At 30.0% G+C, this 25,586-nt stretch overlaps 1 protein-coding gene across 1 annotated transcript in view; it reads left to right on the top strand.

Moving 5' to 3' along the window:
• Positions 1-25,586, top strand: part of LOC118197333 (uncharacterized) — a 145,233-nt gene that overhangs the window by 26,590 nt on the left and 93,057 nt on the right. Inside the window, exons 3-4 of the mRNA XM_085823660.1 lie at positions 9,653-9,802; positions 18,955-19,149. Coding sequence (XP_085679786.1) covers positions 9,653-9,802; positions 18,955-19,149 — 345 coding nt within the window. The remainder of the gene's footprint in view (positions 1-9,652; positions 9,803-18,954; positions 19,150-25,586) is intronic.

Below are 25,586 nucleotides of genomic sequence, written 5' to 3'. Positions count from 1 at the left end.
TCTCTTTCTAGCTTCATTCTGTAAGATTACTGGATTCTCCCATTCATTTGCATCTTCATCTGTAATCATCCTCATCAATCCGTCGTTAAATTTTGGTGAATAACCGTGAAGCATTTCGAAAGGAGTTTTATTTGTAGTCTTATTTATCATATTGTTTAGATTTCTTTCGCATTCCTTAATCTTTTTGTCCCAGTCTCTCTGATTCGGATTTTCCATACTCATTTTAATCGTAGCCAAAATTGTTCGATTTGCTCTTTCCACCATTCCATTACCACTTGGATGTTGAGTTGAATTGAGTGTATGACTGATTCCATTATTTTGACAGTACTCTCAAAATTCATTCGCTGTGAAACATGTTCCTCTATCGCTGATAATTTTTTCTGGTAACCCAAAATCATCTACAAAACTCTTCAATGCAACTAACACATACTTGGTTGCAGTACTTTTCATAGGATATAAGCGTGTAAATCTCGTAACATTATCAATTATTACAAATAATTCTGTATTTCCTCTTGAACTTTTTATGAATGGCCCTAAATGATCTATATGTATAATTGCAAAAGGTCTTCTACCAGGTTTAATTGGATGCAGTACTCCTTGTTTCTTACCAATAGGCATTCGAAACACATCGAAATGTGACGCATAACATATCGTTTCATTCCTTTAAACCAGTATGATTCCTTGATTTTGGCAACAGTTCTATCTGCTGAAAAAATGTCCCAAAAGATCGTGAAATTTTACTACAATACCTTTTCTCATCGATTTAGGTATGACATATAACAATTTCTCCTTTTCCTGATATTTTACTTTACGAAACAATCGATTATTCTTCAAGACTTAATTTTCAGTTACATATTTCTCTGCATTCGTTCTATCATTTATCTTTTTCTTTAAAATGTCTATTAATTTGCGTAATTCTGGATCTGAATGCTGAATCATAAGAATTTGTTCATCTATCGTTAGCGTTAAACAAACTTCCAAGTTGTTTTAAATTATAGAGTCTAAAGTTTCTTCTGGTTGATCAACTGGCGATCGGCTCAATGCATCTATGTGATTCATTTTTTTACCTTGTCACCTTGTCTGTGCTTTATTTCAAGATTGTATTCCTGGATCAGATTACTCCATCTTGCTATCTGAGGATTTGAAGTTTTCTTCGCATTTAAATAAACTAAAGCTTGACAGTCTGTAATTACCGTAAATCGGATTCCAATTAAAAATTGTCGAAGTTGTATCAAAGTCCAAACTGTAGTCATTAATTCTAATTTGCTTGAATGATAATTCTTTTCGGTTTCTGTTGTTTCTTTACTTACACAATAAACTGAATGCCACTTTCTATCTTCACCTTTTTGCAACAGCATTCCTGCCAGCCCTGTGTTGCTCGCGTCTGTGTGCACTTCAGTCTCTGCTTCGGGATTATATAATGCTAGTATTGGTTCATTAGTTAAATGATCCTTTAATGTACTGAATGCTTCTTGTTGATCTTCGTTCCAACGAAATGTTTCATCCTTCCTCGTCAGTCTCATTAGCGGCTCAACTTTCTCTGCGTATTTCGGTACAAACCTTCTAAAGAAACTTGTAAGACCTAAAAATTGTTTAACTTCATGTTCATTGGTTGGTTTAGGAAAGTTTAATATGGCTCGTACTTTTCTTGGTCCAGGTTGCATAACATTTGATTTTATTAGAAATCCCAAATACTCAACTTCATCTTTTCCAAATTTGCATTTTATCAGTTTCAATGTCAGCATTGCTTCTCTCAATCTATCAAACACTTTCCTAAGTTTTTCCATCATTTTTCCCAAGATTTAGCCGGAATTAATATGTTGTCCAAATAGCACAATACTTCTTTATTAAGCAATGGACCTAAAACTTGATTCATAAGTCTCTGAAATTCTGCAGGTGCATTAGCTAACCCAAAGATCATACGTTCAAATTGACTAGTATCATCTGGAGTGATGAAAGCTGTTTTCAGTTTCGCTTCTTCAGTTAAAGGAATCTGCAAATATCCATGAGCTAAGTCCAATGTAGTGAAAACTTTACACTCACTAAGACATTCAAGAAGATCATCTATCCTAGGGAGTGGACATTTATCTTTAACAGTTTGCGAATTCAACTTTCTATAATCTGTCACTAATCGCAATTCACCTGTTTTTTTCTTTACGAGCAAAACTGGACTAGCATATGGAGATCTTGTTTCAGTAACAATTCCATATTTCTTCCATTCATTTATTATCTTCTTTATAGAAGCACGCTCTTCGGCATTAGATTTATACCACTTCATGCAAATAGGCCTACTCCCTTCAATTTCTTTAATATCCATTTTTGTTAAGTTTGTACACCCTAATTCCTCCATATTTAATGCAAAACAATCTCGATACTCATTTATCAAATGTAAAACTTCCTGTTTTCTCTCTTACGTAATATTGTTATTAACTTTAATTTCTTCTAAAGTAATCGGTCTCTTAAACTTCTTAATTTCATTTATTATCAGTATTTCCTTTTGACTTGAATTTTCAATTTTCTGATCTGAACTTGGTTCAACTAATTCTGCTAATTCCGCTCTACCGATACATTGATTCTCTTTCAAAATTAGTTTTCGGTCGCTGTAGTTAGTGACTGGTATCACTGTTTCTCCCTGTATTACTTCCAATAATGAGCCCAACTCATCTTCCGATCCACTTATTAAAACATAACCGTTATTTATTTCATCAATTTTAACTTTCACGAAATTAACCGTACTACAAGTTTAACAGTTACTTTTCCCAATGTTCTAGCGGCTGGTTTATTCTGGTTCCCAAAGCCAAACAATTTCTCCACATCAGGTTTTATAATAAGATTCAGTCTCTTAGCCGCAGACTGTTTCAATAAACACGAACTAGAACCCGTATCTATGATTGCAGTAATTTCTTCTCCATTATTGATGCGAGCATACTTTAAATATACAGCTGGTGAAACACCTGAATTCTGATCCACGGATAAATTATTTTTAACATTTGTCAAGTCTGGATTCTTAGACGTACACCTTTTAAAAGTTTCATTACATTTCCTGCAAATAATTTCTTTTTTAAGTGGAGGACAATCCGTCGCTATATGTCCATAATCATTACAATTGAAGCATTTCGGCTCACCCTTTTCATTGCGGATGTCAGAATTATATTCCTTTTTCCTTTCGTCTGTTTTATAAAATTTATCTCTCAGATTGTATTTATTATCAAAACTGTTTTTAAAACCCACTTTGAAATTACCATCTGTCTGCATGGAATCATTAACATTTCTTTGTCTTGAATACTGATTATAGGATCCTTCATAAAATTTAGAACCAGATTTGGGCTTAGAATTATGCCTAAAAGTTTTATTTTCTACTTGAAGTACTTTTATCCCTGCCCGAATATTTTCATATTCATCTAGTTTTTCAGCCAACTCTTCAGGATTAATGAATTTAGACCAATCATCAATGAAATGGTCTCGGATAGCAGCGAGAACCCTTTTCTTTAATTGGTCAGTAATAATAAGTTGTTTTAAAGAGTCAAAATCTGTTACATTTAATCCAGCAATCCACTCTTCAAAATAATTTTTTAATTCAAACGTGAAGTCCTTCCACGCATTACACGAACTTTTGCCGAAACTGTTCAGGGCTTAACTTAAATTTTTTCAGTAGCAGTTGTTTAACGTGCTTATAGTTGTTAGCTTTTTCTTCTGATTCACAGGCAATTAATTGAGTTATTTCATAAGGCAATAGACCCAACAGCTGAGAAACCCAGTTTTGTTCTTCTAACCCAATACGTCGTGCCTGTCTCTCAAATAAAACTAAATAAAAACTTATATCACCTTCATTCAAATCATACTTATGCATTAATTTACTCATATCACAAATATTACTTCTACTAACATTAGAAGGAACAGAATCATTTACATTACTACTTCTGATTTCTGCTTCTATTTTCAATTTTTCAAGTTCAAATGTTCTTTGCTTATCTTTTTCTATAATTTCTATTTCAAATGCTGTTTGCTTATCTTCTTCTAAAATTTCTTAACTTTTCCCTGTCTAAACGATCATTTATAATTCTATCTAGCATTTGTTTAGTAAAGTCTTCATTATAATTCTTACTATTCAAAATCATATCTCTTAAGCCTACAATTTTAATATCAGAAGGGACATCTACATCAAGTTCCAAAGCAAGTTCTTTTAAGTCACATTTCTTGCCTCTTGCCAAATAAGCCATCTTAGACTTCAATTTTCAAATAATAATACAATAATTATACTTAAGTTCATTCCGTTTAATACTTAATACTTAGACATAACATAAACAGTTTATAAATTCACGTACCTTTCTACTTTCAGTTTTGGCGAGCTTCCGCATTCAGTTTAGGCTTAGCGTACGTTAAGGCAATACGTTGTTAAATCTAGATAATAATTCTAGTTTATCCCACTTCTGAAATGTTAGCAATTAATTAGTCCCTTTATTAAAAACACATTCCGTCAACATTAATTGTTAAATGCTTGCTTTATTCAGAAACATTACCGTCAACATTACTGCTCAAAAACATAACAGTTCAAATTATTATCGTTCTGGAAAAAACTATTGTTGCTAATTGGGAAAATAGATTTTAAATAAAATTAATACGTTGCGTTTACACAAGCTACAATGAAATGAACAGAATTGTGCCTAACCTCAAATAATGTTTTAGGCACGTCATCCGCTCCTAGGGAAAACAAGTGAATGACGTCAAATGTACCCAAGAGTTTAATTTTTGGTTTGACATATTAGACAAGTCATCCGCTCCTAGGAGAAAAAAGTGAATGATGTGTGTCAGACGTCAAATGTACCCAAGGGGTTAAAATTGTGCGGAACTAGTAATGATTAGATTCATCTTCCTTCAATTTTGTTTTCTCAAGAATATATGTGTTAATATTTATGTTCAAAAATGTGACTATTAGAAATTATATAAAACATGTATTGAAGTAGAAATAAGCTTTCCGACAGAAATTCAACGAATAGCGCGAGTAATATAATCACAATCTATCTGAATATTCAAGAAAGTCGTCTGGACAACAGGTTTGTTTCCTATTTATTTATTATTATGCACATTCGGGACTGCTATTTTTATATATATATAGCAGACATTGCCAAACTGCGGCTCGCGACTTTGCGGATCTTCGGCCTAATAAATGCAACTTGCTGTCAACAAAGTTGGGTTTTCAACATACAATTGCATTTTGAAATAGAAAGCATGCAATGACGCTTTTCTTTACTAATTACTAATTTGATTTCTTAAATTATATTAAACATGTATCAATTTAATCGATTTGAAAATGTCCTCTGCAAGTTTATTGTCAGAATAAAAAACAGATTTGCAAATAGCTCCATTTCTGCCATCGTACATTTTTTTAGAGCAGATAATGGCCTTTGGAATAGCATAAAATATACAAGGGGAATTTAAAAGTAATGCTCTCCAATTGTTTTTTCTCAAGTTAATTTTATTTCAGGCAGTTCCTGCTTACATTCTCTCTGCGCAAACTCCTTGCTTCACAATGACAGTCTTGATCCATTGTTTTGGAATATTTGCTATTTCTACTCTACTAAAGAAATAATCGCTTAAGTTCAAGAACAGAAACATCAAACTCAAGAAAGGTTAATCACCCTTTATTGCTGAAAATAAAGTTGACAGATGATCCCTTTCTCAGGATGTACAACAAAGCCTCCACTTGGGCTTAAACTCAAAAATCTAAGAGATAAGAACTTAACTAATGACTAACTAAAGATATTTAGCTGATGCTAACAGAGTTTCTAAACGAGTTGGTCCATAATATTAAATTAGCTAATGAAGCTATGTAAACGCACTTAATGCAGCCGAACGTAGTAACTGCGTAGAGATATGTAGCCAAAAGGTAAATGTGTGCTATTCAGGAAATCTAATTCTCTAAGTCAGTAGAACTTAAATACTATTCCGTCGCATTTGCATTTAACACGATTCTAAAAACTCATTTTGGTAAGGAATTGTAAGCTCAAATTAGAAGAGATAGGAAAGTGTGACAAACTTAAAATAACTATCATAAACTTAGGGTATACTTTATACACTTATACTAAGTGCTGCAGTAACACGTTTTGCACGTGAAACATATTTTTTCATTGACACGTTTGCACATAAAACATATTTTTTCATTATTTCATTTTTATTATTGCTGTTTGACTTCTAAATTAAAATATGTTTTCACATTTCACATCTTTTGCAATAATAATGCCTTGATAATTTTAACTCTTTGACGCACGGTGGTCGCACCGGGAAACCACCAATTTTTGAATTTTTTTTTCCTCTTCTTTCCAACATTTTTGAGTGAAAATCAATTGATTATTGGTCTATTACCTCTAAATAATACAAAATGACTGCAGAATCATACATGTTTTATTTCTTAGTACTTCAAATCGGATGCCTTTTAAAATTTGTTTTCAATGAGGCAAAATAATTTCTTTTTATTAATATAAACAACTTTAAATTTTAAAAGTTATTTATCGCACATCATGATTTCTATCATAAACAATAAAAAATTGCAATAATTAAACTGTATATATATATATATATATATATATATATATATATATAAACCTTCTATATGTAGGGCAATTTGCTTTGTGGTTTCAGGGTGCGACCACTGCCCCACTAGAGCATTGTGTCACAATCCTCTAGAGCAGGGATGGGCGAACTACAGCCCGTCGGAAGGTTCTGTCCCGCCCATGGATAGAATTTTAATTTGCCGGTTCGAGACAAATTAAAAGAACTACTTTTCTACTTTCTTTAAATATTATTTTTTTCTTCCTTTTTTTCAAAGGACAAATAATCTTTTTACTTTCTCTATTTTTGTTCTACAAACATAAATCGGCGGAAATAGCAAGCATAGACAGGTTTCAATCGGTAAAGTATTAAAAGCGGAAGTTCTTTGTTAGTTATAGCTGTAGATTGGTGCGAACAAGCGTTTTCTTTCTTTCTCGGGAAGCAGACATGTAGGAAACCAATATCGGTGAATTAGACCTCGCATGTGGCAGACTGCACATTTTAAGATACAGCCAGCAGCTTTTTCTTTTAGCGCGAGTTCTAATATTATTGATTGTATATGGAAAGATTGCGGACATATAGCATCATTGTGGTAAAATTATTAAAAGTATAGCATAGCTAGTGCTGGTTTAGGTTATTCATAAAATATTTCAACCTTAAAATGGGTACTAAAAACATTGAGTTAATTCAGAGTGCCATGCTTTTAATGATAAATGGACCTGGAAATATTTTTTACAGTTGTAAAAGATAAACCAGTGTGTCTTATCTGCAATGAAGTTGTAACAGTCTTCAAACAATATAACATTTCACATCTAATCATATAAATTCCAATTATGAAGCAATGCCGAATATGAAAGAAAACAAAATGCAGAAAGCCTTTGTAAAAAACTACCAGGCTGACAAAATTTTTTCAAGAAGTAAACAGTATCCAGGAAGCAGCTACATATGCAAGTTACATTGTAGCATACAATATTGTAAAAAATAATAAAGCTCTCAGTGATGGGGAGTTTGTTAAACAATGCATGCTCCAAGTTTGTGATGTTTTATGTCCAGACAAGAAAAAATAATTTTGAAACTGCAAGCTTATCTCGAAAAACAGTGAATTCTAGAATCAAAGACATTGGTAAAAATATGACATTACAATTAGAGTCAAAGATTGGCCAGTTTAAATTTTGCTCCATAGCTATGGATGAAAGCACTGATATAAATGATACTTACTGCTCAATTAGTATTATTTATAAAAGGTGTTGATAAGAACTTGGAAATTACCGAGGAACTTGCATGCATGCGTTCTTTAAACGGGATGTGATATTTTTCAGGAATTTCAGGAAGGGCTTTTAACTTTGAAAGTGCCTATAACAAATAAATGCAATATTACGACTGATTAAGCACCAAATATAGTAGGAAAAAAATCTGTATTTCTTGGAAGCTTTAATCAAAACTATCCTGAAAACATTGTTGTTTTTTGCATTGTGTTTTACATCAAGATGCTCTGTGTAAATCTGCATTGAATATGAAACCCATGCTTGATGCAGTCGTGAAGCTTGTAAATTCTATTCGATCTCATGGGCTTACTCACAGGCAATTTCAAGATTTTTTTCAGTCCGTGCAATATGAATACTCTGTATTACACAAAATAAGGTGCAGGATGTGTTTTCGAGTCAGTTTGGCAGTTGAAAGACGACATTGTGTCATTCATCCATGAGAAACGGTGTTTTATGGAGTGCAAAATGTTAGAAGACACAGAATGGCTTTCGGACTTTGCATTTTTCACAGATCTTCTTTGTCATATGAGCAACTTGAATGGTAAGATGCAAGGGAAAAATCAATTTATAGACAATATCTGGGCCCATCTCAAAGCTTTTAAACTAAAATTTAATCTGTCTGCTTGGTAGCTAGCTAAGAACGACTTGTCTCATTTCCCAAGATTAAAATCAATACCCTTAATAAATGGAGATAAGCTTAAGAACTATGAAGATGGCTTTAAAAAATTGCATTTGGAGTTTGAATGCTGATTTCAAGATTTCAGTGCCATTCAAAGGTAATTGGATATTTTTACCATGCCTTTCAACGTACATTATGAAGCAGTGAGGTCAGATTTGTAGCTTGAATTAATTGTGTTATAATCTAATTATCATCTGAAGCACTTGTTTCTAAATATATCAAAGTTAGGGTTTTACAAATCATTATCCAAAGTAAGTTTCCAAAATTTAATATCTCACACTCAGAAAATCAGTGCTAAAGTATTTTCAACTACAGTCAAAAGTCATTAATCCGGACCTCAAAGCTACAAACTTTCTGCGCATGTGTAAACGCATAATGTGTAAATTTTATGTTCCCGATGAAAAGAAACTAAACAACACTGGACATATACCAGTGAAATTTAGATCCAGGCAGTTTACATTTTGTAGCACAAGGAAGAAACCTCATAGAACAAGATACATGTGCGAAACGTGCAATGTGGGTCTATGCATGTACCAAAAAAGATAAAACATGCTTTGAAGAGTGTCACAAAAAAAATTTTTATTTGAAATTTAAAAAAAAGGCCACTGTTTTTTTTTTTTTTTTTTTTTTTTTTTTTTTAAATCCATTTAGCCAAACATCCTTATTATGTAGGAACTAATATTTTCACTGCTATAGAAAAATTACCTAAATGTTTATTTTTTAATTTTTCTGACAATGTGCTTTGTAAAATAATGTAAAAAATATAAATAATGCAATTCTTACATACATTTTTTTTAAATTGGTAAATTTCGTCATTTATTGGAAACCACGGAGAAAGGTAAGTTTTTTCCCCTTCTACCTCAGTAAGTTTCAAAGTCCTAGATGTGCGGTCGTTTCACAGTGTGACCACCATCCACAGAACAATGGGCAAGAGTAGATTTTTTTAATTCATATGTTATTTGTCTCTAGGATCATAATATTCAATTTCTAGAGTTTTTAGTTTAAAAAAATTATAAAAATAATATTGCGCACATCAAAGGATTAATTTGATAAAAAGAGTGTCATGTACTGTTTGTTATTAGAATTAGGTATCTTTTTTGTTTATTGAGTTGACTTCATGACATACATTGCATCATGTTCTTTATATTTTTCAATAAAGGTCTATGTTGAGTTCACCTCCAATGAAAAGGAGCCATGCTGTGCCAGTAAGGAAGGGTTCACATTCTCCACGACTTCGTTCCATTGCATCATCACCTCATAGATCAATAACTCGACGCAGCAACCAAGGTTCTCCCATACCCATGGACAGGTATCATCTTTCTAATTATGGTCAGAATCTTCAGAACAACGATCTGAATACCACAAGCTACAAAGTTATGAATTATACATATCAATTTTGTTCATTGTTAAATGATGATCTGCTAATATCATCATCATCTTGAAAATACATCTGCAACAATTTTGTTATTTGCAATTGCATTTATGGGAAACAAATAACAGGGTTTGTTTGGGACCTGTTAATGGAAATTGACAATTATTTATCACCAGGAAATTTCTAGCTTTACAAAAGAAGCATAGAAGTTTAATTGGAAATTGGGCAATGCTTGTTTTCCTGGGGACAAATTCAAGATATTTTATTTTTATTCCACAAATAGGTTTAATTAATGATGGCATAATTTTGTGAATCTAATTGTGGAATTTTGTTATGTGTATTACTGCGATAAAGCATTTTACAAATTTTACATTTGTTTAACTTAAGAAATACAGTGAACAACAAAAAAGAATGAGTAGTTATAAATACAAGGTAAAACATCAAAAATGAAAAATGTTTTCTGTTTTGTTAGGCTTGGTATAGTGCAGATACCTGAATAAATATGTCAAGTCCAGAATGAGAATAGCAGCTATGCAAGTCATCCATCTGGATCGATTTTTAATAAGAAGTGTGTTTTGAAGATCAAATCTTAGAAGGATTGTATAATTCCAGTATTTAATTTTTCAGAAAATGTCATACTGAGCCAGTCAGGGACAAGAAGGAACAGTGAATCACAGGAAATAAGTTTGAAGTGGAGGTATCTGAATCTTGTCATAAAGCTAGAAAATACAACAGAATCTAATTACAGTTGAATACTAGAAAAAGTATTTGGGATAAATTGCTTGTATTGAATGATTTTTCTTTCTGAAAATATTCTAACAAAGAGGGAAATTTTTTACCAAAAGTATTTTGAAAATACAGCAGGTTTGTGAATTGAAGCTATAATGGATCCCAACTTGCATTTGAGTGATAATATTGTGAATGACTTTTATTATAAGTCTGGCATATTCATATTTTTCCAAATAAGCTGTGGAGATGGTAATTCTGCAAAGTGAATGCTAAAGAGAGCAAGTTCTTATGAATAGAGTTGCAGCTGTTAAAAGTTCATTTTAGTTATATCTGAACTGCTATTAGAATTTTTTCCTGTATAAAAAACAAAATAATACTTACAAAATGGGACATTTCAGTTAGGTTTATGCTGATCTGTTTTTTCTTACTTGATCTGGAGATAAGTGTGGTGAGATCTTTGAATAATATATATGTATATATTTTTCCTTTAAAGTATTTGGCTTGTCAGCTGTTAGAGAGATTATTCTTATTTATCCATTACTTTTATCTTGAAAGTAAATTTTATTTTTCTGCACTGTTAAACAAGTCTTTTTTTTTTTTTCCTGGTTTTTTTTAATTCAAAATTTATAATTGTTAATAAGCTGCTATTCTTGCTGTGTGAGACATGTAGACCTCGGTAATCTATGTGTTGCTAAACTACTAGTTGTTTAAGAAACCATTTCTTTCTTTATTTTCTTTCCCTTTTTATTATTTCTATTATGGAAGGAAAAGCTCTTAAATATTATTGATCAACTGTTACAAAGTTGTTGAACTCACCAGGACTTCACAAAAATTTCAAAGTTATAAAGCCAAGAAGAAAAGTCCATGTTGTTGATCCTATAATTCTTACTCAAACTTGCTTATCATTTCTAAAATGGTTTTATAATGTTTAATATTATGATTTGGCTGTAGAAGAGATTCAAAATTATCTGCTATATCATGTTCCATAATGCTACTAGATACTTTGATGAATTCACCTAAGTATTTTAGTTGAATAAGCTTGGTTATTTGTTTTCATACTTTTTTTAAAGAAGATTTTTAAAAGTATCAAGATATTATTAAGTTGAATATCATTTAATAAAATTCAAGGAAATATGTAAATAATTGAATATGCTGTTATGGAATTTTATCACCATCATTGGGTTATATTTTTGATGCAGATAATTGTGTATAAATAGGAATTTTTTTTGGGGGGGGGACAAAGATGCTTGATTATAGCATTCAGTATCTTTTTATTATTCAGATCAGTGGTTAATTAAAACACATTAAAAATTATTTAAAAAAGATTTTTTTTATTGAAATATCCATATGGTTTTTAAATGGCTTACTTTGTTACATTGATATGCTATATACTTTATACCTAGGAAAGTAAATGAAAGTTCTAATATTTTGTAGATGACAACCACTCTATAATTTATCCTAAATGAAAGCTTTAGTGCTGTGCAAATGAGTATTATTGTATTGTTTTTCCTGAACAGAAATTTCTTCACAAATCGAAAACAGTTATATCTGAAAGTGTTTTTAAGGTGTGACTTCAGTGAAAATATTTCAGCATTAATTTTAAAAAAAATAAAAATTGTAATCATGGTATTGTAAGATTTTATAAAAATATACAAAGTGCCAGGCTCTGAGGAGAATTTTATGAATACCAAATTGATAATTTATCAGAATATAGCAGTGAAAGCTTAATGCTTGTTACTGATGTTTCATGAATTAGTGAATATGTGATGCATTATAGAAATTTTCAGCATTATTTTCTCCCCCTTTCCAATAAGAAGCTATGAAGTAAATTTACGTCAAGGTAATTCCAAGAAAGGGCCGTATAGAATTTAAACATTATTTTCCATAAATACTAGCTTGTTATGCAATATAAATATCATCTTGTTGAAATTTTTTTAAATACTTTTTATGGAAGATATCTGAAATCCACAGGCTGCCTGTGGCATTCTGAACCTGTTGCTACTACTGATAAAACCAAAAGTGAATGAATCAGTGAATGTATGCAATGTTAAATTTCAAAAGAATTATTTGAATGAATTTTATTTTCTGTGATTTATTTACATTAAAGTCACAAACAAATTACAGATGATGTTCCAAAAATAATAGCCTCTGAAATTTAAATCATAGGAGTTTCATATTTACAGCAACATTTGGGAGCTGTCGCCATATAAAGAGCAAAAAATATATGATGAATGCTGATTGCCATTTTGTCAGAGGGCTATGAAGATGTCTAAAAATATCATTTGCAGTTAAGGGCATTTCATTAATTTCAAGATGCCTAAAAATATCATTTGCAGTTGAGGACATTCATTGCCCAATTCTCAGTTGATACCAAACTTACTTGCAAGTGTGATGTGTGACCAGGGGGTGGGAAGTATATTTTAAATAAAGAAAATTTTTTATTGTGTTGTGAACAATCTTTGTTCCTGGCATCTTTTTTTGAAAGCATATGTCATATCAGCTATTTTTTCCTATATAAAGTATACAAAAATTAAAATAAGAACAAAAATTTCAGGTGAACATCTTAATTATATTCTTTAGAGTCATTGCCATGTCTGTTAAACTAAATACAAATGCTATGATATTCAAAAAATAAACTTGGTATTCACATTAAAAATATTCTGATCATATTTTTATCTAATATCTTTTAGATTAAAAAGGAAACATAATTTTTATCAGATATAAGTATGCATTTGTAGATTCAAAAGTCTCATATAATGCTTATATTTTTCTCAAACTTTATAAATGCAACTTTTGTCACAATTTTTTGGAACTATTTTTTGGAGAAAGTTCCTAAAGAGATGGACATCCATGATTAAACGTGAAGGGGAAGAAAACATTTTGAGAATGTGGTTATTAATTTAACTAAATATTTCCTTGCAATTAATGAGCTATATTGCAATATTCAAGAAAGTCTGAAATGATAATTTTGAATTTATATATGTACTATATATTATCTTCAGCTAAAAGATGTCAAATATAAATCAACTGACCTTTTGTGAAAATATAAAGCAATTGCAAACTGAAGGCTGAATAGTGATTAATGTTAATTTGTTCTTGATTTGATATTAAAAAATATTTTTATAACCAGAGAAGAAATTCATCTAAAGTAGTGTCATAGCTCATTATATATTTTTCTGAAACAGGTAATAGACTTACAGTATTTTTAAGAGATCAAGAATGAAATTTAATATTTTCACCAGCAGATAAAAGTTAACCTGCTTCATGCATACTTCATTACCTTATTCATTCCTTTTTTTGGCTTTATTATTTATTTTTTTCTTTTGATTAATGCAAAAGTTGATGATATCCATAAGAAGATCATAGATTTGAGTGCAAAAAAGTCAAAATATGAATTATAAACTTCAGTCAAAAGTATTTATAAATTTGAGTGTTTGGCATAATTTGAAAAATAATAAATTTCATTAAGTTATGGTATAATATTATGCATAACATTATGGTAAACTTCTATTGGAATATTGGAAATGTGCAAAAAAATCTCTCTATTTTAGTTATGATTTCAGATCATTTATCATTTCATAAAGTCTTTAAAAATTTTACATTAGTCTTTCCCTCAAATTAAAGGATTGTGTATCTGCAGTATTAAGGGTATGAATTAGATTTATTCCAAATAAAATTTTTCATTTTTTAAGTAATGTGAATGCGCTAGCAAAAAAAAAAAAAAAAAAAAAAAAAAAAGTTAGTGTGTACATGAAACTTTTGTAGGCAGAATGTATGATAAAAGACTTTATGTTAGTTTAATGTAGTTCGTGTCACATCAAGGACCTGAATGGGCTTTTAATAACTAACCAACCATTTCAAGATATAATTCTTCATGCTTAGAAATTTTTCTGCGTGTGAAATAAAACTGAATTTTCTTCTATTGTAGCAAGGTTTGTAATCAAAAAACAGTTACTTAGAGCATTGATCTTCAAAACTGAATAAAATATTTTTGCCTGTGATATTTTCAGTTCTAAGATTCACTGGAAAAAAATGTCCAGGATGTACAGAATCTTGTGCTCAAAGTCATTTTTTACAAATTTTGTGATACTTATGTAAGTATTATGAAGGAAGAATAAAATTCAAATTTGTGAAATACAAAAGGGAGAAAAGTGCCTTAATTTGACATAACTGATGTTAAATAAAGAATGAGTTGTTTTACAAAAATATTTTAGAAACATTAAAACACATTTGCTTAATTAATGAAAACTATATATTTCTTTTTCCTGGATCTATAATCATGATCTGAATATATATACTTAGTTTATGCTGATAGCGTATATGTATTTATATTTGTACATTTTGTGTTTGGATTTAAATTGTTAATTTAGCTGAGACAAAGTGTGGAATATATGCAGCAAATTGATTTGTATAGTTAGTATCATTAGTTCTTGTTACCGAATTTCATTGATATAGAAAATCTCCAACATGAAAGTAAAGTCAGTGCCAGATTCTTATTTCTAGAAATGTATATTTTTTTACAGAAGTAATTCCAAGAAAAATATTGAACTAACATATATATGTACTATCAAGAAAATTTTTTAATTTGTAAATTTCAAATCTTCAATGTGAAAATAACATGGAAATGCTATACTAGAAATTGCTGAAATATTTATGAAGAATGAGTATATTTCCAAGCTCTTGCTTGCTTTGAAGCAAGGCACATCTGTTGAAGAATAGAGTAGAAATAAAATTAAATATGAATGCAAATAAGATGAAGATAAAGAAATAAGTAAAGAATTTATTTATTTATTTTGAAATACGATTGACTGGTCTTGTTCAAAATAAGGTCGGCTTGCAAATATAGTGAAGCTTATTTTTAAAATCAGTATAGTAGTCAAATGAAACTTGTATCCTGAAATATTTGTATGTTTGCATTGTATATTTTAGCACCTAAGAAGTTAACTGTGTGAAAGATCTAAATAGTTTTTAATATCTAAATACTTTTTGCATATATTCTAAAATTCATTTGTTGCATTCATCATATTTTGCATCATTTTACCTAAAATGAACATGAAGAAAGAAAAAAAAATTAAATTGCTATTAATATGAACTGTTTTTAATGAGATCAATTTGGAAAGTGACATAAAAAAATAGGTATTTAGGAATGATTTGGATATTGAAGAAAATTCTACATTTAGTTCTTTTAATTATTATTAAAAAAACTTTTATAATTCTTTTGAAAGCCATCAAGTACAAGCCAATTTATGATTTAGTTAAACAAATTTGTGCAGCTTGTATGCATTTATCAAATTTAAAAGGAGAAGAATTTGAAGGATGCAGAAGATATAAAAATGGATAAGAATTTTCCCATCATTTATTGGAACTTTTTAATATGTTTTCTGTAATTCTGCAGAAGACATTCAAAGCCATTGACAAAATGCCTAAAATTTGGCACACATACTGCAAGTGAATGATGAAAGCAAGAAGTTAGAAGACTAAATATGTTATATATGCACTATGTATGGGTATATATGGACTTTCTGAACAACTTTGTTTTTTCATTATCAGTTTTGCCTTTGGCTAAAGAATTTGAATCGCCATCCGAAAGAGATTTAATGATCTATGTCATTAAATCATGTAATAAATTATTTGCTTGCTAAGCCAAAGTAGTTAGTTATTTATGTGCAATATGCAATGGAAACTCTTTTGTTAGTGGAAAAGCTATTAATCAAATTATCACATATTTGTTTTAACACTTAATTACTGTTTTGACAGTCATTATGCATTGTTTAAGTGAAAAAATTGCATTTAAAAGTATGAATATCTTAGAAAATCCTAGAATCATCGTTTTCTTAATTTTAAAGAAGATGCAAGTAACAATGTTAAAAAAAGAATGTTCATTTTAAAATTGAGAATAAATTTGTTTCACTTTTGCTAATGCCTATAACCATTAGCAGACTGCTGGTTTCATGGAATTAACATGCCACTATATGCTCATTTTTTATCTCAACTTAAGTAGCAATATCTGTGTGATGACCAATTTATATGTCTTTTACTTTGTTACGTAGTCAGGGCAAATATATTAAAACAGTATATGATTTAAAATAAAATCTTAAAGTAGAGAAAACAGTATCCCCTCCTTCTACATCAGTCTGTAGCCATATCTGCCATGAGATTTCTGGCAGCCCAATAAAATTTAGCATTGGTAAAGTTGTTGGAATTAAAAGGAAAAAAATCAAGTGCAATGCAAGTTGTCAAATGAAAAAAGTCCATGGTTTCATCTGACAGACAAAGAGGACAGACATCATTAGCAACTACACTAATGGAGTGCAAGTGTTTATATAGAAAGTCATGTTCTGTTGAGAAATGAAAATTTGCCATAAAAATTGCATGTCCATTGGGATAGGCGAAAATGCAAGAGTATTCCACACTTTATCAGTTGAAAGGAGTTTATACTTTTGTTTTAAGAGTTGGTCCAGTTTCTTCATTACCTCAGAACTAAACTGATAGCTGGATAGAGATGAAAGAAAACAGTAGTAAAAAATTGAAAATCAAGAATACGTTTATTGCTTTACATTGGCATATAACTTGATTATGAATATGTAGCATAAAAGAACAGATTTTAATAATAAATTGTAATGCACCTAAAATTGATCAGTTAGTTTTCTATTCAGAATTGCATTACTGTCAGGAAAATTCAGAAGTAAGACAGTGAAATTTATTTTCATCAAGCGAATAATCTGAAATAATATCACGGTGTTTTATCTATTTAATAATATTGTTCAAACTCAAATTTTCCTAAAATATCCAGATTATAGTAGTCATTATATAAACTTCGAAAATAAATTTTGAAAAAATATTGATTTACTCTCGATTATCTGATTTGCAAATTATCTAGGTGGGGGCACTGCCATTACTGAACGTATGCTGAGGAAAAGGTTGATTTTCTGAAGTTCTCAAAATTGTTGACTGTATTAGATGTCAAATATGGAGTGGCAAAAGCTTAGTCAAAGGTAAAACAGTAACACTGGTTCAGTCATGGAGAAAGATTCTTCCTAATATGGAAATCGAAGATTTATCTAAATGTGAAAAGGCAATAACTGAAGTTGTATGACAAAAAACTGAAAATATAAAATTCTTCAGTATTTATCAAAGAAAAGTATCGATCGAAGAAACATTGAGGAATTTTTTGATGGGGATTCAACTAAGCTGCTCTTTCAGTGTTAAGAGTGATGCAGGTAACATTTCAATTGTAACAAGAACAGTAGATGCAGAAATTGATGGAAATACAAACAAAGAAGCTACTGACAATTTCATTAGAACTGAGACAGCAATGACTTCTCTTGAAACTCTGTTGCACTTTGTCAACCAAAGAGGATTCGAATACAATCACAAAATAGTGCTTCGGGAAGAAAACTCAATGAAATTTGACTAATATTTAACTGTTTTCAAAAAAAAAAAAAAAAAAAAAAAAAAGGATTTGAGAAATTAACACAATTAGTGTGCATGAAAGTTGATAATTTTGATTATACATATTTTGAAATTATCTATGATTTTCATCCACCATATTAACCTAAATTATCAAAAGTACATTGTACTTACCTTGTCAATCAAAAGAAGATGAATCATAGAGAGACATTTATATTTGATTATATAAAAACCATTTGAAAACATATTCTCCAAATATTTTGGTAATTTTTTTTAAAGTGCCCTTTCTTATGCAGTATTTTGTTGTGTAATTATTAACTGCACATCAGTCAGTTTGCTGATATAAACTTTTATTTCTGCTTCATGAAGATTTACAGTATTATTAACTTTTCTGAATGTCTGTAGTACCTATTTGAATAAGTTAACAAATTCCAAGATTTAAAATATTGACAAGAAATTTTGCAAGCTTTGGTGTGAGGATTGGTTTCTGCCTGAAGCATATTTTGTTATTCTGAGTTTTGTAGCATCATCTCTACAAGCAAAATCACAATGCACATAATTTTAAGTGCAATTTAATGTCAAGTGCAGGGGGAAAAAGAAAATTACTTTTATATGTCAGTTTTGGATAAGAAGCTGTGTTATAACATGGTTCAAACAGTACTTTTTGGGAAGGTATGTATGCTTGTATCTATTGTACCTGAGATATTTTTTTAATGAGTATTTTATCTTTGAAAAGTTAACTTCTGCTTATTTTACTAGTTATTTTTTGTTTAAAATGTATTTCAGATAAATGTGTATGTTTAAAGTTATTTGAATTAAATTTTTAACATCCTTTGTAATTGAAATTGTGTTCTAAAAACATTATTACCTGTACATCCCACACATAAGGAAACATATTGCAACATTAAATATCTATCTATCTCTCTCTATATATATATGTAATGTTTTAGAATTCGTAGCATAAAGAGACCTAAATTTGAGAAAAGGAAAAATTCACCATCTCCAGTTGGTCATCATGTACCTGTTTCACACGGACCGCCAACTTCACTTGGCCCTCGAAGTATTTCTCCATACCATGGTGAAAGATATCTTAGTTCTAGATCAGCACCTCATTATGATCCATCAACAAAGAAAAAACTCCGCCGGTAAGAATTATACTAAGCTGTTTAGTACTGGAAATGGAACACTGTTTAAATCTCGAATGCTTATAATTTTATGTTATTTTTTAAAAATTGTCATGTTTTTTGTAAATTATAATTTAAAATAATTCTTTAATAACTTAGAAAAATTAAAGATATATTTTTTGTATAATTTTAATATTAATATAAAATATATTTTTTGTAATGTCCACATTATCTATAAATATTCTCATTCATTTTTCATTGTCAGGACTGACTAATGAAAACCAATGAACATAGGTAGTTTCTTATTGTGCCATTTTGATTCAAGATAATAGATTTTATTGTTTTTGTATGTTGCTGTAGCTACATCGGGACTAAACTATGTGTAATACATTTATTATGCTGCTGCAATACCTTCTCTGAATTATGAGGTGTAAAATTATAGGGTATAAAAGTATATAAGAGCATGTATATAAATTAATTATGTCAGAAGACGATAAAATTTTTGTCCGTTATAAGAGATGTTCACTGATATTTTTTTTATGAAAATCCAAATTGCATGCGTACGTTTAATATTTCCAAATATATTTTGGTTTGAGTTATGCATACACCAAAATAACATTTTTAGAAATATGAAAAACTACATCAAAACCTTCTAAATTTGATTTTAAAGGGATTAAGGAATTTCCTTTTTGATTAAAATGATTTATGGACCATTCTTTAATTACTGTTTATGAAAGAATAATAGCCTGTATTGTATCAAAGTGGGTTGTGAAACAGCAAAGCCATAGTACACATTATGAAACAGCAATCCAGAATTTCAGTTTTTTAAAGGAATCATTTGGGTTTTGTTTTTAGGTATGTGGAAAAAACTTGCAACAGCATTTGGAGGTATATTTTATTTTGTGATCTTTATTGGATTGTATGGAAGTTTGCCCATTTTTATTTATAATTTTCTGAAAATCTGAGCTTTCTAAATAAAAATTCAATTTTTCTAGTAACTAGTTTTATCCCAAAGTACCACAAGCTGTATGTTGAGTGTTAAATGGTTAGCCCGAAGGGGCAGTTTATCCAGAAGGTCTATTAATTTCGTTTTGGCATTTTGCATTGATTCTCTATAAATGGCAAATCACTTTTTAAATTGTTGCCACCAAATATTAGAGCCTTTATTATATTTAAAGGAATTAAAAAATGAAGAATCTGCATAAATGTATGTAGGTTGTGATAAAACAGTGGTACCTAGAACCATCAAATTTTGAATTACATATGTCTCAACCCAAATACGGACATCTGGAAGCCCAAATTTGTAATTTGTTTTGTTATCTATTTCATATTTTGTAAAGCATTTATGAGATTTTGATTAAGAAACTCAACAATTTCAAAACAAGCAATGGCAACACTGTATGGGGGCGGGGATTATCTCCATCGCGAGATTGTGTAGCGGAAATTCTAAAGGTATACTGATTTTACATATTTCGACATATTGTTGTTGATTTGATGTGGCTTAAGTGCAAAGAACACGTTATTTAATAAATAAAGGTAACTTTTAAAACATTTTAAAAAATAGCCCATCTAGGCATAATATAAAATCTAAAATTTAAAATTTCTTTCGGCTTTTTTACTTTCTTGATACGAAGTAAAAAGGAAGTATTGTAATCGCGAAAAGTTTCAGGCAGCATATTTCGACAAAAATATCCATTTTGAGTGCTGTTGAATGCAATTTAACGATGCTTTTGCATAATATCTGTACGTACGGACAGAATAAAAGACTCTTTTCCTCCAAAAAAAAGTATAAAATTGCTTTAAAATGAATTCTGAAGAGAATTTTTCGTGGCGTCTGTATGAACGTATGTACGTATGTATCTCGCATAACTCAAAAACGAGTAGCCTCAGAACGTTGAAATTTTGTATATAGGACTACTATAACATGTAGATGTGCACCTCGTGTTTTGGTTGCAATCTGCCACACCAAACGTATATAAGTATATTTATATATATATATCCATTCTGTTACCCGGCTCAGTGATCTCAGTTTTTTTACTCTTACATGTTTGTAAATTGTACATTTTTTGCTTTAAAAATGATTGAATTATGTTGTTCTTATCTTCTGGTTAAAGTCTTTCTGCCTTTAGTAAATCTGTATTCAATATTTTTAGAATTATGAACAATTTTAAAGTTATTTAAGTGCCGCTAAGCCTAATAATCTTTTTTGGTGGCGGCCATTGCTTGTTTACATTTGAAACAGCAGAATAGTAGATTTGTTGCCAATCCAGAGAAACTTAGCAACAACAACAAAGATAACGCCTTCATTTATTATTGCGAATTAAATCATGCTTAATCCTTTCTGGAATTTTTTCGAGGAAATAAGATTTTCTTTGTAATTCTTAATACAGATGTTTTGAGTTTTTATGTATTTTTGCCTTTTTGCGAAGTGAGAACTGGATTAATTGAATGAGAAATACTCAATCGTCTGTGAAAAACTGGTTTCTTTTTGTTTTGTTTGCTTAATTTCTTTTATACACCGTTCTTGCTTTATTATAGTACTTGAATAGAACACGTGGCAATAATTAGATAATTCTTTAACTGATATAAATTTTGTGCATTCTGAGTTATAATATGAACGAAATATAATACTGTTAAGTGAACCTAGCGCCAGTATCGCTACGGTAAACAAATAGAGCGAGTTTTAAAGAATGCATTTATTCTATTGTGGTTTATGTGTTGTTGGCGAAGTAGATTTAATTCAATCCAACAAGTTTAAATGAAATGCAAGAAAAAATGCATATAATTTAGTATTCCGTATAAGGAAGTCATGTGTCGTACACATCAGATTTTTTTAATTTTAAACTCGTTTTAAAAACTTCTTTCTCCTATGAGAGATGATATGCAGATAAACTGCCAAAGCATTGATATGAGTTATGTTTAAAAACAACTTCAAATTGCTCTAAACAAGATTGCAATGCTTACCAACATGATTAAGTTTTCCAAGCCAGATTATTTGGATACATATCCACCTCAGGACAATTCTTCATCTTTAACTAGAATTTTGTCTACTCATATTATTTATTTTTGTAATACCAGAAGTTAAATTTTCTGCAGTTATATTTTATAAGGAAAAAATAACTTTTCCTCCAAAATATAACCACAGGGAATTCTACTTCTAGTTCAAACTTCCATTTGGTTAGGGGAACATTTGTAATAGTTGGATCTGCAAATACCTCCCATAATATTAATTTCAGCTCAGTAATATGCATGGGGCTTTAATTTTATCGAGGCTTCATAGGTTTATGGCCCTGTATGATCATTTGTGCTATCTTAATATGATCTTGTTTATTAATGCACTTAATATTGAAATGTTAAAGAGCTAACTGAGTGTTAAAATTTTATTTGTAAATCAGATTCTACTAATGTAAAAACATTTCTCCTATCTCTTAACACATTAAAATGTTTTAATGATACATTTTTTTAACAAGTTAGAAAAAATGATAAACAATACTGTTTCTGTTTTTAAGTGTAATGAAAATTAAGATAATATTTTAGAGTTCAAAATTTAAACTTTTTTTATAATTGCTTCTAGATGATCATTAATACTTATTGAAAATGTAAAATTCTTATTTCAGGTACTCATATTTTTCAGGATTTTGAATACTTTTTCATCAAAAATGTATATTAAAGCTGCTTGTATTTTTATTATATGCTACTTCAAATTGCTACTAATTTTGAAATGTGATATTCAGACATGTTACTACAATTTGTTGTACATTTAACCCTCCATCCGGCAAGGCAGCATATATATATAAGCCTCTGTTGATATAAAATCTTCCTGCTATTTACTAAACTTCTAGACTGAGCAAATATGTGACACGATGAGACATAAAAGAAAAAATCAACCTAATTAACTGTTAATAAATAAAATGTCACTAATCTTCTTCCAAATATGTCCAGCTATTATTAAGTGTAAAATATTTAATGCTACTTGATAAAATTTCTAAAGTTTATTTTATTCTCAGATTTGTTTTATAAGTATGTTTATCAAATTATGCTTAATTATAATGCATCCTACTTACAGATCTATTTTATTCTTAGGATAGTATTACAGAATTGATTTTCAGGCATAGAAAATATCTTTAGTTGAATTTATTCAGTTCCCATTTGCTGATAGGTCCTTAATTTTTTTTTTTTTTTTTTTTTTTTTTTTTTTTTTATTAATGGTCCTTAAAAGTACTTAATTTCCATGTGCAGGTGTACCAACCCTATCTCGAGGTTGTTATGACTATTTTGATGGGTCACAAGCTTGCAATAATATTAATTTATACCAAAATGAAAAAAGTATGCTATCATTTATGAAGAAATCCATTGGAAATTATGATCTAAAATAAATGTTGCATCATAATTAAAGCTTGTGAAAATAATAACATAGGCTCCAGTTTGCAGCATATATTATTTTTTAATTAGTAAAATGCTGATTCAGAACCATGTTTACTTTTCGGATACATAATTATGCAATTTCATTGGCTGTCATGAAATAAGTGTCCAGAAACATTGTGTCCTGTCGTGCTGAGTGATCATAACTGCTAATGCAAGTACCGAAGACATATATCTGATGTGAGGCAATTATGTTTTCATTGTGTAGACAGACTAGTGCAGGTGCTACAGATGTAGAGAGGTATTTGTTTGGTTTTAGGTCTCTTCACGTAAATTGGCCTCAAGTCAAGAAACTTAGCAATTTTAAAGATGTGTGTTGCTACTTCAGTTAATAAAATAATTTTATTTTCTACATCCTAGTGATTCCCATTCCAAAAAGTATAATTAATTTTTATTTCAGATTTAACAGGGTTCGTAGCGGTCCTTACAAGTGCTTATAAGTCCTTATATTTGAAAATAAAATATAAAGGCCCTTATAGGTGCTTACTTTTTCTTTAAAACCCTTGTTTTTATTTTTAATGCTTATTTCTTGCTTTTATTTTCTTGCTTTTCTTTTCTTTTTTTTAATCCTTTGTTTTTAATGAACACGCATTTTTTCCCCGTACCAAAGCCAAAACTAAATAAACAACTTTTCTTCCTTATATGCAATGTCAGATGGTGAATCATAATCCCGAAAATTGCTTTCCCCCCTTCCTCTGCATTAACGTAACCTATGGTGCGTGCGAGAGTACAGACAGATGCATGTCGTTCTATTGGCCAAAGAATTGCAAAAACGTAGAAAATTCCGGTACATTCGGTATTCTTTTCCTCCCAACCAAATACTACACACGTTTGAATTTCTATCAAGATTTTAATAATTTGCATTCTCGTTCCGCGTAGTCAGTTCATATTCGTGTTTATGATGATCGTTATACTTATATTATGAGCATATGTATGAATATTTATAATAATACAGTTGCAGTAACTGCTGAAGTATAGATAAACTTCTAAAAATGGGTGTGTTTTTACACAGATTAGCTTTCTAAGGAATAATATTTGGAATGGCTTAAATAAAAGGAAAGTAATTGAATAGTCAAAATAATTTCATTTTCTTTTCCAATACATTATACAGTACGGAGGTTGGGAGTTTCTCCACAAAATCTCTAATATTGAAGCAGCAGACTTTTTCTTGGTCACTGTCCAATCTGGATTGAATAGGACTAAAAGTTTTTGCAGTCCACCCAACCAAGCGAAGATTGAGTCTATTCCAGAAATTTAATACAGTCTGTTGAAAATTAGAATCAGAAACACCCCAGATTAGTAAGTCTCTTTCTTTTACTTTATTTAGTTCTTTTTTCTCCGAATACCATACCGGCAGGTGTTGATTCCGATTGCGTAATATCACATATGGAAGAATTACGCCGCACGTATTGCGCAATAATGTTTGCGGTATTTTGCATTGATAATTAATTTTGATGTTCAGTCTGAGATTTGTTTATGAACACTTGAAAGAGTTTTACTGTGCTTTCTAAGCAGAATATTTCTCAGTTCCGTTGGTTTTTATATGATGCACATATCGAAATGTCAAAATCATTTATTTAGCCTAAATTTAAATCTAAAGAACGGCTGCAATCTCCCCACTCCTCTTTTTTCCAGTTACTATCCGGAATATTCGGGAATTTCCGAGTATGCGGGTTAGTTAAGCTTTTACTGTTAAAGGATGACTGCATGAAGCAATTTCCCGTCTTCTGATTTCAGAAATGTGCCTCTTTTTTACTTAAATTACTTTGTTTGGGATATATGTTAAGGGAAAACTGTTATGCAATGAAACTTTAGAAGATGTTCAGAATTTTGATTTAAGTTAAATTATTTAAATATTAATACGAGTGGGAAAATAGATTGTATTTATTATTAGGTGCCAAACGAATACTATTAATATGGCTTATTATTATTTATTTTCTATATTTTCAACTGAAATATCATCATTAAATTTTGTAATATAGTTTAGTTCTGCATAGTTTTTTTTTTTTTTTTTTTTTCCTCTCGTTGTAAACTAA

This window comes from Stegodyphus dumicola, chromosome 9, assembly GCF_044657685.1.
Source record: "Stegodyphus dumicola isolate Sdum_Otavi_A_Nest chromosome 9, ASM4465768v1".
NCBI lineage: Eukaryota > Metazoa > Arthropoda > Arachnida > Araneae > Eresidae > Stegodyphus > Stegodyphus dumicola.
Note: the sequence above shows the minus strand (reverse complement) of the source record. Positions and strands in the feature narration are given on the sequence as shown.